This window comes from Sinohyriopsis cumingii, chromosome 1 (genome assembly GCF_028554795.1).
Source record: "Sinohyriopsis cumingii isolate HCF-2022 chromosome 1, ASM2855479v2, whole genome shotgun sequence".
Taxonomy (NCBI): domain Eukaryota; kingdom Metazoa; phylum Mollusca; class Bivalvia; order Unionida; family Unionidae; genus Sinohyriopsis; species Sinohyriopsis cumingii.
In genome coordinates this window covers 79,489,604-79,505,412 of record NC_142961.1, presented here as the reverse complement: position 1 = coordinate 79,505,412, position 15,809 = coordinate 79,489,604, and the positions used below count along the sequence as shown (strand labels likewise).

At 34.1% G+C, this 15,809-nt stretch overlaps 1 protein-coding gene across 1 annotated transcript in view; it reads left to right on the top strand.

Moving 5' to 3' along the window:
• The window catches only part of LOC149807192 (glutaryl-CoA dehydrogenase, mitochondrial-like), a 39,274-nt gene that overhangs the window by 2,938 nt on the left and 20,527 nt on the right, over nt 1-15,809 (top strand). The window contains exons 3-6 of the mRNA XM_089963383.1: nt 1,949-2,083; nt 6,890-7,013; nt 10,576-10,685; nt 15,214-15,343. Coding sequence (XP_089819509.1) covers nt 1,949-2,083; nt 6,890-7,013; nt 10,576-10,685; nt 15,214-15,343 — 499 coding nt within the window. The remainder of the gene's footprint in view (nt 1-1,948; nt 2,084-6,889; nt 7,014-10,575; nt 10,686-15,213; nt 15,344-15,809) is intronic.

The window sequence follows — 15,809 nt, the reverse complement described above, 5'->3', positions numbered from 1 at the left end:
TGGTGGGACAAGTGAACTTTTCTTTAACCTGGATAAGTGCACGTAGGTGAAAAAAAAACATTGATCAGCCCTGAAAAAGGCTTGCTTTGCAAGCCATTGGGTTTGGATTTAAAAAGGTTGCTGCTGCTGTGAACATCATTAACAAGGCTTTTAATTTGTTTCAAATGACAGAGGCCTTTGGAAATGACTTATGAGCTTGAAATCCACTTGCCATATGCTTTTTGTTTTAAAAAATGTTTTTTCAACAAGTTTTATTGAGAGTTTACTTTTTTATTGCTTGGATTTATTATAGTCACAACAATTAACTAGGTTACTATCCATATGGGCATTGAAGCAATTAATAGATTGTTAAAGATAATAAGCTATAATGTTTAGTATTGTTCTGATTATCAGTTATCATCGATAATCAGTTGGTTGAACAAACCAATAAGATAGTCAGTTGTGAAACTCAATAATTGATTCTGTGTAAAGGGAGACTACTTATTTTTAGTGGCATGAGAAATGCAAAGGTTAGTAAAACTCATGTGTAAATAATAAGCTAAATATGGCATCCAATCCACTAAAGTTTATCTGAATTATTTATTCCATTCACAATGTACAAATATAAAACCATATTATATTCCTTAGGTGCACACTTTCATAATTAGGAACATAGTTATGAACAGATTATCAAGCTGTTCATTTGTTGAGGTAATAAATTTAAACACATTTTGATGATTTCTTCCATTTTAAATGTAAAATCCTTGCAGTATTTTTAAATAATGACAAATAAGAAAACTTGTTTTTCTATACTTTAAATTATAGACACATCACATGAATGAAAGGGTTTTGGGGGATTGCAACAGTATTTCAGTTACATAAGACTGATCAGCCATAAAAAGTTGCTTTCATTTAACAAAGTAGTAGAACAAAAAAAACCACAACACAATATAAATTTTTAAAATATTTTTATATGATTAATGTATGCATGTCATTAAAAGAGATTTACTCCTGTACATTTATTAACATTTTGAACTCTTGAGCAAAGTTATAATTGTATAACAAACAGAAATTCAAATTTCCTCTTAGTAACCAGTTATAATCAGTTATCAGTTGGTTAAGTAGAACCGATTTTCGATTATGAAATTCTGACTGATTCCCTTCACTAATAAGATTTTCATGTGATCAATAGTCTTCAAAACATGCTTGCCCAAAGGAAAGCATTTTCAGAAATCTAATTCTTTCCTCAAAACATTAATTGCATGTGCTATATGAACAAACATAACATTAAACCATCATCTTTTTATTATATTTATTAAGGTGTCATTAGGCATTCCGTGCAGATGCAGGAAAAGGACAGGAATGGTTCTTGATAATCAGATATTATTAAAACTCAACATTCACTTATGTTCCCATGGACTGTGTGACGGTAGACATAAAAATTTTAACACAAGTTCACCTTATTAGGTGTTGGCAAAATGCGAAACCTTAAAGTCACAGTAGTTAAAATTATTAATTTCTGTCATCATACTGCAATCTCTTGACCACATTTAACAGTTGACATTTCATTTGTTTAATAGATTATTTAATGATTTGCAGAAAAATATCAAGACAAAGGGTTTTCATATCATCATTGATATTAATTTGTCCTCTTCATGACAAACTCAGAATATGCTCTTCTTTCTAGTTTACAAATTTGTATGGCTCAAATTAAAATATCTCTGCCATACATTTAATTTTTGTTGTAAATATATAGCAGTGAAATTTAGTGTCCAAGAAACTGTTGTATTTGAAAGACCACCAAATATTATACCTGCATTATATTGGAATTCACAGTAATTATGATTCTGATTGCAAGGTTTCAGTTGATAGTTGTTTTTGGGGGGTTTGGATTTCATGACCATGGCTTTAACAAACAAAAATGATGATTGTTTTTCTGTTAACTAAGATCTTTGTTTTATTTTTATAGTAAAGTTCAATTGGAAAGATGGTTTGAATCTAGAAAACCTGTTAAAAGAAGAAGAGATAATTGTGAGGGACCAGTTTCGGGCCTACTGCCAGGAAAAGCTAATGCCACGAATTCTGCATGCAAACAGGAATGAAGGTTGGTAATTTTGTTCCCCATTAAAAAAAATTGTATGATAAATTGTGATGTCCTCTGTCCATCCATCACTTTATTACTTTATTACTCTAGGTAGAACATTATCAAAGCTTGGTGGTGTGCAAGAGGGGATATTATTTGTGGCTCTCTCAGACCTTGAGTTGAAACTTCCAAGTCCAAGTTTGAGCTTTTGATTGGCTTATAGTGAAAACTCAGTCTGAAGCTCAGGTGCTAAATCACCACTAACAACAGAATGTATCCTCATTCACATGCAGAAGGTACACCATGTTTTGTTGGTACATACATACAGGCACATTTTTGTCACATGAATTAAATTGTAGAAAATAACTTGCATTAAGAAGTCACCTGTCTTAAAGGCCATATTTTTCACTTTCTGAAGGTCACTGTATAACAACATACAGTTGCTGCATAATGAAAATGGTGATGATCTAACCAGCAAAATGTTAACCATAGTGTCTGTCTAATCACTGCACCTTAATGTTATATATATATATATATATATATATATATATATATATATATATATATATATATATATATATATGTCATCAAGGCACCTTAAATTTAGATATATGATTAGGCCTAATGGTAGTTATTTTCCTTGAATATTGTTCCACCTTTGGCAATACTTAAAACAATAATTGAAAATACTTTTAAAGGGAATGACATTAATGTTTCTGATATTAATATAAATTCTCTAGTGTCCTATAAAGAAAAGAAAATTTAGGAAAATATTACAGTTAATTTGAACAGTATGTGTACAGTGGTAAAATGGACATTCAGTAGCATTGTCTTGAGGCTATGTTCTTCTAACTGATCTTATGTAGTAAATTAGTATCGCTTCTATTCCCAAGCCATCATTATTATTCTCAATTCTTGAGCACGTGTTAAGATAATTTACTTCATTTTGTTTAAACTGTAAATATTAAAAAGGCAATTTGAAATTCTTTAGCTGATTTTGATCTGTTGTTGGAGTCATTCTACTGTTTTGTTAAACTGAATGGTGACCAGGTGGCTCCTTTGATGGAGTCATTCTACTGTTTTGTTAAACTGTGAATGGTGACCAGGTGACTCCTTTGATGGTTACAACTAAAGAGCCTGCTGACACGGCATGGAAAGTAATAACTTTATTGTTCATCAACGTATAATTAAAAATAAAAATGAAACATGCCAGTGAAATCTGATATTTTTTCAAGTTAGTTTAAAAAAGAAAACAATGTACAAAATTGATGATGATGTGCAAAATTGAAAGTAGATTTATAGTTGTATTTTTTAAGCTGACCAGTATACATTTTGGAAAGTAAAGAAAGACAGGATTATTTTGGCTGGTGTTTTATGGCACTGATTCAAAGTGGATTGTTGAGTGCCAAAGGCAATTGGAGTAAAGTGCCTTGCCGAAGGACACACCATAATAGCCAGTCTAGGATGATCCATTGTTAGGAATCGAACCCACATCCTTTTAGTCATAAGTCCAGCATATGAACCAATTGGCCAAGGCATCTTCAGAAAGATAAGAGGCTCTTTAAGTAGGCTTATCAAATGTAGATGTATATACATGACTTTTGTACAATAGTTTTCTTGTTGAACAGAGACAGTTCAAGCTTTCCTGATATGCACATATTAAGAACCCTTCAGTTAAATCTTTGCTTTGATAATTTGTGTCATTGTATGTTTGCATTTGAAAATGATGCATACTACATGTATAAAGTTTTCATTGATGTTTGTATTTTTTTTCAGAACAGTACTTTGGTTCTATACTTCCAACAGTGATTCATAGAAACTGTTTCATATTACTGTATTTATGAAACTTTTTCCCATAAATACATGTGATGTGGACATTCACTGCCAGTAGTTTTTGTTTGTGCATAACTTCGGTTATACAGCACTTATCTTTGCCAAACATTACATTCATCTTCATGAAACCGCTCCGGTGGCCTAGTGGTTAGAGCATCCGCCTCGGATGCGGGAGGTCGTGGGTTCGATCCCCGGCCGAGTCATACCAGAGACTTTAAAAATGGTACTAACAGCAGCCTCGCTTGGCATTCAGCATTAAGAGGTTAGTGTTAGGACTGGTCGGCCTGGTGTCAGGATAATGTGACTGGGTGGGACATCATGCTACATGTTTGCGGCATGATGCCCCGGTGCTAGACATCACTATAAACTGCCACATTGCAGACATCGTAGCGATATGACTGAAAAATTGTTAAAGCTACGTTAAAAATCAAAATCACATCACATCACATCTTCATGAAAGAAAGAAACATTATCAGTTTTGCAGTCAAAAGGTCATAGATCAAGGTAACTGATTGAAAGGAAGAACGGCTTCTACACAATAACATTTAATAACATGCACAGCAGACCTTGATGAAGCTTTATGGATAGCTTGCACTTGGGATAAGAAAAAGCATGATGTTGGGATGAAGTTTCAAAGTCAAGGTCATTGTGACTGAATGAAGATAACATTAGTTTTATATACAGACCTATATCAAACTTTCTGGATGACTTGCACTTGGAATGAAGTCCATAATTATGCAGCTTAAAAGTCAAAGATTAATGTCACTGTTACTGAAAGAACAAAAATAGTTTTGCATTATAACTTTAGTTCTAGATCACATAACTTGACCAAGTTTGATGTTTGGTTTTAACTTAAAGTATGGAAGAGGTCTGTTGAATTTGAGATCAAAAGTCAGTGTTGTTGTGGTTCAAACAAGAATGGGCTTTGCAGAATAACTTTTGTTCTGAGTAAGCTCCTTGACCTAACTCTTGATAGCTTGCACTAAGGGTAATAAAAAAAAACATGTTCTGGGGTCTAACGGCTGTTATTCAGGGTCATGGTATGTTTAATGAACTAATGGTTTGTACATTATAAGTTTATCATGTCTGGAGCAAAGGTATAGGGTCATTGAAACTCACTGGTCAGTAATCTGTCAACCATACCCTACTTGTGCCTGCTTTGTGGACTATTGAACATGGTACTGGTATATTATGTGCCATTCACAGTACTCTAGTTTTTTATTTTAATTAATTGTATTGCAGATGACAGATTCATGTAGTTTTAGCTATGAATATGGTAAAAAATTAAGGTTATTCACTTCCTGTTATATAAGACAGATTAGAAGTAGTTAGGTTGCTAAAAAACAATAACAAGAATGTATGTGCATTACATATAGGTATCAGCTACAGATTTAATTTTCTTTTTACAATCTTCATTTCTGGTAAGTTTTCATTATGAACACTAAGTCCTTCTGCAGGGGTACACATACATTAAATCCGAGTGACAGATAAAAAGGTAATATATTAAGAGAGGCAATTCTCCAAATTTGTGGTTACACAAGATTTTAGATGGACAAAGGGCAGTAATATTAACTAATGCACTAGTGGTGCTAAAAATTAAATAATTTTATTTACATTGAAACTTTTTCTACTTAAACTTTGTTCACACTGCATTATTATTTTTTACCCTGGACACTTACATTATTGTGATAAATGTTTTCTCAGGTAATCAAGTAACTTGTGAAAACATTAACATGTTTGAATATCTGGATCACCAGAAATAAGTTGCATTCCACTTTGGACATCAGTCTGATTTGATTTTGATGTTTACTCATACCTGTCAACATTTATTATGATGATTCCCATTTTGAATTAGTTTTCTGTTCAAATTAACAATGAATAGACTAAAAGACAGATTGTGCATATGCATAAATTTAGTTCCTATAGTTATGAATTGAACCTTAAAATAAATAAAATCTTCATCATTGTAGGTGTGCAATCAGCCTCAGCATTAACTTACATCAACAGCTGTCAGTGACTTTACAACTTGGTAGACTACCACAAACATTAAATGTCTTGAAGGACAGATATGTTGTTTTGAAATGGATATTTATTTATCTGTAGTGATTTTAATTGTTAGTAAAAGGACATGCACCAAATAAAGTAGTTGGCGCATTTAAAAAAAATACCTGGTGAAAAAGTGTGCCCAGGCAGCACGCAGGAGTCCACATTTAGAGGATACATGACAAAATAATGACAGGAAACCATGGTCCCACATGCATGGTGCATCATAGCTTCCACTTAATTTGGTTACCTTTCCCATTCTCTAGAAGTGTGGGAGCATATAGACCAAATTTAAAAAAAACCTAGAGTCATCCATGCCATATAGACAGACAGGTAAATTAGCACCAATCCATAAGCTGGAACTTCTTTGCAATTTATGAATTATAGAATATTAATTATGGATTTAGCCAAACATTGCATGATTTATGAAAAGAAATTATTTTTATGCCTAACCATGACACTTGACACTGGTAGGGCACCTACATTTAGTTTCACAGTGTCCATCCATTCATGCATTACCTCTTAGTCAAGTGTTGTGCTAAGGTCATTTCATGTCAGAGCTCAAAATATAGGATAGCCTGACACGCAGGGCCCCCAAAAATTGAGATTGGGACCCTCCCATATTTTATGTAAGTTGCCTCTCAGGCTTGTCAAAGAAAGGTGTTTTCTAATTTGCCTGAAATATATATTGAGTGTGCCAATGATGCATAGCATTTTCATTTTTAAGTTCTTAATATTAATTAATTAATATTTTGTGGTGTTTAGGGGTTTTGTACATCAATTTTTTTTTTTACATGATCCATGATTTGGCAAGTCCACTAGTTCGTTTGTGTCCATATATCCATTTGTAATAGAAATAAAGAATATTGGTTGAATGATATGTCTGAACTGAAATGGAAGATACTAATTTCCTGTGTGTATCTTATAACTCATTCTAGGATCTAATTTCAGTATTTCATCCAGAGATCATGAAGGAGATGGGTGAACTTGGGGTGCTGGGCCCCACCATTAAGGGATATGGCTGTGCTGGTGTTTCCTCAGTGGCCTATGGTCTGATTGCCAGGGAAGTGGAAAGGTAATACATTAATTAAGATCCCGCTCAGTGAAGTCAGCAGAGCATTATAGCAATCAAGTCCATCTATCTGGCTGTCCATCAGTCAATCAGTAATTTGTTTTACATGGTAACTTTTCTTGGAACTGATGCATTTTAACCACATTTGAATTTAACCAAACATTTTATGAGATCTGAAAACAAAATTTATTTTATACCTAACCATAACACTAGTAGGATACACATATACATATAGTGTACAGCTTTATATTAATTAACCTCAAAAGAGTTCAATTTCTGGTCATCTCTGTCATCAATGAAAGAAGCTATGAACCCAAATTCTTTTTCAGCAGTTAAACTTTACTGAAGATCATTAGATTTGAACTAGATATGGTATGCAGCTCTATATTGACAAGACCTTAAATTCAAGTTCCAGCATTCTTCAACATCATTGAAAGGAGTTATGCCCCCTGATTTGCCTGCCATTTTAACTGGTTTCCACAGCAGAACTTTACCAAGTTTTTTTTTTATTTCAAATAACCTTGTCAAGCATCTTTAAACTGATCAGACCTTAAATGAGTTTCATTTCCAGTAGCTCACATTGTCATTTTACAAAAGTTATGCCGATCACCAATCCTCTTGGCTTTTGTTCTCACAGTGCAACTTAACCAAGGATTGTTTGCTTTCAACTAGATTTATTTGTGACTTTATATTGAGGAGATCTAACTGAGGTTCTGTATCCAGTGTTCCATTTACAGGAGTTATATCCCCAGTTTGCTTGGCCCCCTGACTTTAGTTCCTGGAACACACATTAAACAATGATTGTTGGATTTCAACCACATACAGCATTATGTTGATGAGTTTGATTTCCACCATTCAGATTCATTTACTTGTGTGCTGCCTCCTTATTGCCCCTCCAGCCAGTTTTGGTTTCTGCAACATAACTTTACAAATGATTAATGGATTGCAGCCAAACTTGGCATCTAGTTCTATGTTAATTTGACCTAGAATGATATTCATTTCCAGTGTTAATGCAACAAAAAATGATTTTGATTTCCAGTGTTCCAAAAATAATTTGGAGGAGCTATAGCCACCCCACTACCGATTTTCCATTTTTTATGTTTGGTTTCTGGTAATAGATTTGACATTTTAACCACGACCATATTTGCCTTTGCTTCAACAGATATTTTTCACTTTACACAAATACAGTGCATTTTGTTTTCTAAGTTTTTCTTATACTTATGTCCTGATACAGTTTGACAAGTGAGTGAAACAAATGAGACTGTGTCTTTCTTACTTCATGGAATTTTTATGAAAAATGCTCAGAACTGTAGATTTATAGAAGCTATCTCTGTTTCTGGAGTAGATATAAGGAAATATTTACATGTGTATTGGAAACTTTGTATTGTTGCAATATGAAAATGTTTCTGCTTGATGTATAAATATTTTCTTAGATCTGGTTCCAAAACAACCTTGATTTTCTTTGTATTATATATATTTTTGAAGGTAAAAGCAGCTATGCACGTTTTTTTTCTCCATTCTGTGCAGATGCAGTTAACACCTCTTTAATAAAGATTGTTTTCTTATGAAAAGTAAAAAAAAATTATTTCAATTAACACATTTCTTGCATGGATTGATACAGTGTACATTGTTTAAGTTGGGGTAGCATCATGCACTGAGGAGTCAGATCCAACAGCGTTCAGACCATGGCATCTCTAAACTTGGGATTTTAATGACTGAATTACCAATTAGGATTTTGCTTATTTATTTTGTTTATTTTTGCATTCAAATGTGAAATTTTTGACCCAGGCATGCTTGCAGTATACTTTGGTAGAAGATGATGCACCCAACTTTAATTGGTTACCTAAGTCTTGATTTTCAGTCAAAATTGAAAAGAAACAGGTCTTATTATAAGCAAATTTTTTTCCCCCGTTAACTTTACATTGTCAGAATCGTGCAGTATTACCCGATACTGAACCCATGCGCCAATACACATATAGCATTCACGTGCATAAAGGAACTACTTTCTATTGTAAGCAAACAATGGATGCAGATGCCAGCACTTTTGATTTGTAAACAAATCATGTACACTGGCGTAAGAGGTGCTTTACGATGTGGTTGTTTAAATTTGTTTCTGAATGAACTAAAACAGATGTTTCGTGGACTGCCACATACCAGCTGCTTTGGCACATTCCGCGTTGATACAATGTTTCAGATTTAGGCTAGCTGCAGTATACAACAGACGCAAGAAAAGGTCCTTACAGATAACATACAAGTGACAGGTCATATACTGTCTTCTTTAGCTGGTGATAAGAACGGCAAAAAAAATGTACTTACAGTTTTTCATCCTGAATTTCCTCAGAATGTACTTTCTTAGTTCTACAAATCCAAATTGCATGAACCATGTCATAGGTTCTCAATCTTGATTACATATTTCAAAATTGTACTGTAATTTTGATGATAAGTGCAATTACATCCTCCTTACTGTACTCAAAAGGAAATAAGCATTAAATTCCATAGCGTCTTTTTGATAATTGCAATTGAAAGACTTCATATTTTTCCCACATTATGGTTTCAAACATTCAATGACAGAAACAGAAACACATTTGCAGATGTCAGCATGCTTCTTCCTAGCTTCTTCAATCCCATGTATTTCATGTGGAATTGTCACATACAAATCCAGTCCATAATCATGAAATTTCGTAGAATCGAAAAAAAATACCAAAATCTGTTCATTCCGGATCAAATGGAAAAGTTGTTGCAATGCACATTCATTCACAATATGACTTCAAATTTCAATTTTAACTAGACATGCCACTTTCAAAAGTTATGTCCAGCGCGCAACTTAGTTCAAATTTATCTGGTCGGAGTTATGTGCACAGTAATAATGTTGTTGTTGTGTAATGAAGAATATGCGCTTGTGTATTTAGTTTGGAATACGGCATACATTCATTTGCGTTGTTTCTTGTAGTGTATTTTGTTTATATAATTAAGCCTTGGGTAGAATAAAAAAATGAGCATATAATAAAAAGATTACTGCGTTTGTATAGGAAAATATGAACTCATTTTGTCGGATGGATATACTGCACTCCCAAGGTCGTGCAGTATTCCATCCAAAAACCTCGTTCATATTTTCCCATACAAATGCAGTAACCTATAAATACCAGTTCAATAACAATTTGCATGGTTCATATGGAAAACTAATTTAAATAAGGTAATAACTTTCACCTTCTTTTGTTTTTATTGAGTTTGTTTTAAGCAGATTTTAATATCACCACCTCATTGCTTAAATAAATAAATGTACAGTGTTGGCATATTTTAAGATCTGTTCAGGTTCATGAAGAGGGAAAGAGAGAAAAAGAAATTCAAATAAGGACTAAAACAGAGAAAATAAACAATATGTAAGGACAGATATATATTCCCACCTTTATCACCACTGTGGCAATATCAGTTGTTCTCACATTGATATATTTTTATATCTCATTATGAAATTTATAAATTTATTTAAAAACAAATACCTGGTATTTGTTCCATAATAAACAATTATGAACATGTTATTATTTGTTTGACTGTATTATATGCCTAGAGTGGATAGTAGCTACAGATCAGCCATGAGTGTGCAGTCTTCACTAGTCATGTATCCGATTGATGCATATGGAACTGAGGAGCAAAAACAGAAATATCTGCCTCCACTTGGTAAGTAAGTCAGTGAGTGAATATACAGAGAATCTCAAATGGGTAACGACTTAATATTGAATTTATGATACGAGCTGAATAATGTCCAAGCTTTTGCAAGCTGGACATTATTTAATGAGTTTCATAAATTTAATATTAAATCATTACCCATTTGAGATTCTTTTTATCACATAGTTTTATTTCAGTAGAAATTATTTAGATGGAAAGAAGAACGAATAATTTCGTTCATTCTGACAGACGCTGTACCTTTCATTTGTTGTGAGTAAAAAATAGTCCCAAACAAAGTTGAAATAGTAAAAGTATATTATCCATTTTTAATAACTATAAATCAAAAGAATAAGTGTCCATCCAAATAAACAGAACAGTTTACAAAAGACAAAACATTAGTCAACACAAAATGTCCAATGCATGTGATGTCACATTATTTGATATGGCAACACAAAATGTCCAATTTGTGTGATGTCACATTATTTGATACGGTGTACAGTACTGGTTTGAGTTGGCCTACACAACACAGTGACAGTGTTTTGAAATTCCACATCACAAATAAACATTACATTGTTGTGATATATTTGTGAAAGGAAGATTACTGGATGCAGAAATACACATATTTACTGTAATGTATTTGTGACCGGATATTTGCAGTATTTGATTTGGAACATTATAATGCGCGGAAGACGTAAACAAATCTCTTTTTGAGTCAGACTTGCGTCAAATATTTACCATGTTAGTTCTGTTAGTTGGGGAGACCAGTTTATGTCTGCATTCTTCAGTGAACAAAGGTGAGTTTATTTACTTAAGTAAGTCCACATTTAAACCAAGCTTGTATATAGGGTGGACTCCATGCTACAGATATACCACCCATCCATCCCCACCCCCACCTTCATTATCACCTAAGCAGTACCAGTAGTTTTACTTGTTTTTGTCTTGGGGGTTTTGCCATTTTTCATGTTATTATATGTTATACATGACACAACAAACCCCTGTGGGGGTAAATTGGCTATATTGAAACAGACGAGACCATTTTTTTCCCAATTTCCTTTCGCGAGTCGAATACAAAAAATGGAGGCCAAAAATGTTCAGTGACAACAAAAAATTCCAGAAGGCGGAGTTTAAAAAGTTTTCCCACAATCGCAGCCAATCAGAAAAGAGACTACTGCACAATCATTTCATGGGCTTATTTGGACCAATCAGAATCACGTAAAGTGGTATGTTCACATGTATAATATAAAAATACGGAACTGCAGACACTGTAGGCAAAGTGTACTTACAATGTGATAAATAAAGTTATATTTCTCTAAAATTAATGCATCTGTAGGTATGAGGAGTCATACTTAGTACTAACAAAAGTAGATAACAGGCCTTTGTGGGTACAGTTAGGGATTATGCAACAGATAACTGGCCTTTGTGGATACAGTTAGGGATTATGCAACAGATAACTGGCCTTTGTGGATATAGTTAGGGATTATGCAACATATAACTGGCCTTTGTGGATACAGCAGTTAGGGATTATACAACAGATTATCTGAGAAATAACTGGCCTTTGTGGATATGGTTAAGGATTATGCAACAGATAACTGGCCTTTGTGGATATGGTTAACCCTTTACCTCATAGAGTGTATCACTTAGTAGGCAGTTGATATATATGTTCTTAAGTTACACAGTGTATTGTGGTATAAATAGAACACCTGCTACCTATTTGACTCCATACACAAAGGTCTGTGTTGACTGTTAAAGCAGTGTAGTATATGTTATGTTCAACATCAAGTTTAACCATTTTACATTTTTTGTTCACATCTAATATGTATAGAAAGATTAAAGAGTAAAATCTGATCAGTATAGCTGTATAATTATTTTTCACAGAAGAATTTTGTATGTGCATTAAAATCGTGAGAGAACTCGTTCACCGTCAAGTTAGTGAAGCAGTGTGACCAACCATAACTGACATTTCTCATACTCGGGGCCCCGAGTGGCGGAGTGGTCTAAAGCACTCTCAGTTACGAATCACTACCATCTCACCTCTGTCTGTGTGGGTTCGACTCTCGGATTCTGCTAATGTGGGTATGTGAGAAAGCTTGCCAGTAGCTTCTCGTGGGTTGGTGGTTCTTTCCGGGGTTTTCCTGGGTTCTTCCTCCATCATTAATACTGGCCGCCATGTATAGCCTATCTTGTGCTGAAAAATGGCGTTAAACCCTACAACAACAACAACATTTCTCATATTCAAAATTTACGAGTTCTTTGTCAATAAATCATTTGAATTTGGTAAATTATAAAAACATAGTGTTGCCTATATCAATATCAGAGCCTTTACCTAAGTTATTGACGCTTTCATAGTTGTGATTCTAATGATGCAAACTCCAGAAAGTAATGAACGAAATTCTCTGCCTCCATTTTGAAGAAGGTAGAATTTGACCCATTTATTTTAAATAGCAGATTACGACTAGAGTTTAAATGGCAACCACGTGATATGATGCAATGGTCTTTCACATCAGTGAATGGTGTACCTAAATGGGGATTTTCCCTGAAGGTGGTTCTTCGAAAACCAACTCAAAATGGCTGATGTTTACAGCGGGTATCCAAACGCACTTCCATGAAAATTGTGTAAAGGTGTCCAAAGTTGCTTCCATGCAAATCAGGTAAAGGAGTTCAAAGGTGCTTCCATGAGAATGGAGTAGCAGCATCCAAAGGCACTTACATGAGGTAAAGGGTTATGGATTATGCAGCAGATAACTGGCCTTTGTGGGTACAGTTAGGGCTTATCCAACAGATTACTGGCGTTTGTGGATACAGTTAGGGCTTATCCAACAGATAACTGGCCTTTGTGGGTACAGTTAGGGCTTACCCAACAGATAACTAGCCTTTGTGGGTACAGTTAGGGTTTATCCAACAGATTACTGGCCTTTGTGGGTACAGTTAGGGCTTATCCAACAGATAACTGTTCTTTGTGGGTACGGTTAGGGCTTATTCAACAGATAACTGGCCTTTGTGGGGACAGTTAGGGCTTATCTAACATATAACTGGCCTTTGTGGATACAGTTAGGGATTATGCAGTACAACTGGCCTTTGTGGATATAATTAGGGATTATGCAATACAACTGGCCTTTGTGGATACAGGTAGGGATTATGCAATATAACTGGCCTTTGTGGATATAGCTAGGGATTATCCAACAGATGAGACTTCATAGCATTTTAATGAATGCTGAATATCCCTATAGTATAGTGGATGTGTGTGTGTAAATTGTTCAGGTCTAGTTAAAATTATTAAAGGATTCTTCCACTCATTGTATTAAAGTAAATATGAAATATGTCTGGAAGCAATAAATTTCCTGTCATGGTTTATTTCTAATTTAATAATATTAACATTTATGAGATTTTGTTGAATTCAGTACATTGTTCTATTCAGCCATAAAATATGATATTGGTGAATGCTTCACCTCAAGCAGCATCCATAATTCACAGCTAAATAATTCCAATTTTTACAAATTATCTGCATTTTCTACATTTTTATTTGATGTAAATGGTCACATGATACTAATCTGGAACTTTTACACATCAATACATTTTATGGACTACTTTTGGTTCCCTGTTTCCAGGTCATTTGATGTAAAGTTTGATCTTTCTCAATGCCTTACATGCTAATAATAACAACAACAAGCCCTCACTGACCCACTTCTTTGGTTGCTGATCAAAATTGACAAACCCCAGATTAAAATTGACCATTAGAAGTTAAAATAATGTAATTTTGCACAGACCTTCCTGCACTCCAACACTCACCCCTTTTGCCGAAGAAGGCATAGGGCAGGCTTCAGAAGCCAGTCTTCGGACATTATTGCATGTTACCTCCACAACATGTTCCTGTAGCTGTTATTAAAGTTCAGGGTCATATGTCAAGCAACCTGAGATCTCACTAAAAGTGGACATGATTTTGCTTTTGAAAGATCGAAATGTAGAAAGTAATAATGAATGCTATAACAACACATGCCATACATTAGTGTAATTCTAAAAAAAAAAGGAATATCCTGGTTTAAACAGCATCAACCATTTTTTATATTTTAAAATAACATTGTTTTGAGTGAGACAAAAGCCTGTTATTCTTTTATTACATTCATGCCATGATCTAAATAACACCTCTATATAAACACAATATGTTCAGTTTTCTTAGCTGGAATCACAGTCAGGAACCCAATATATTGTATTACTGTTGAGCACATCAGACCTGTTTGGTCAGAATGCAGAATAAATGGTATAAAAATAATATTATGCAATTATTGACCATTAGTTGAGATGAATAGGAAACGTTTTATGAACCAATAAAACCATATTTGCTGATGCACAGTGGACTGAAGTTTAGATTGTTACAGAATAGTAAAAATGTCATTTCAGCTGCCTCATGCCACAGATTTAATATTATGACATCATGTAAATGTCGATGATGATACAGCAGTTTAATATGATGAATTATTACAAATTACAAAATTACAGCATCACCTATAGGAATAATGTTATTTTATTTCTATTTTCATTTCAGCAAGAGGAGATTTGATTGGCTGTTTCGGATTGACAGAGCCCAATCATGGCAGTGACCCTTCATCCATGGAAACCAAAGCCAGATATAATGCTGCCACAAAGACATATATTTTAAATGGCACAAAGTCATGGTAGGCTTGGAAATAGAAAAGTCTCTCAACATTTTCACAGTTCATGTAATGTTATCGACAACCAATGTCACAGAGTTTCCTGTACCTTTGATATACTTTTCTGTCCGCAGTATTTTCATCTCAATTGAAAGAGTACAGTATAAGTAAAAACCTCTTCAGTTGCTACATTCTGTTTTTAAATGTATCATGATCAAACCCTTTGGCAAATCATTACAATTCAACATCAAACATATGTATTCATTCTTGAAGCAAAAAGAAAACTCTTCTCTCTGTATGCTCATTCACTAGTTCAGTCCAGCTGCAAACAATGTAGACCCTGCTCTGTAATTGTATAAAGCACTAGCAGATCAGGGTCAATGCTGTTTCTTCTGCTGATTATTCCTAATAAACTGCACAGACCCAGATCTGCCAGAACATTACATGTCGACAGATCTGGTCTATGCAGTTTGCAGTTGGGCACACTTAT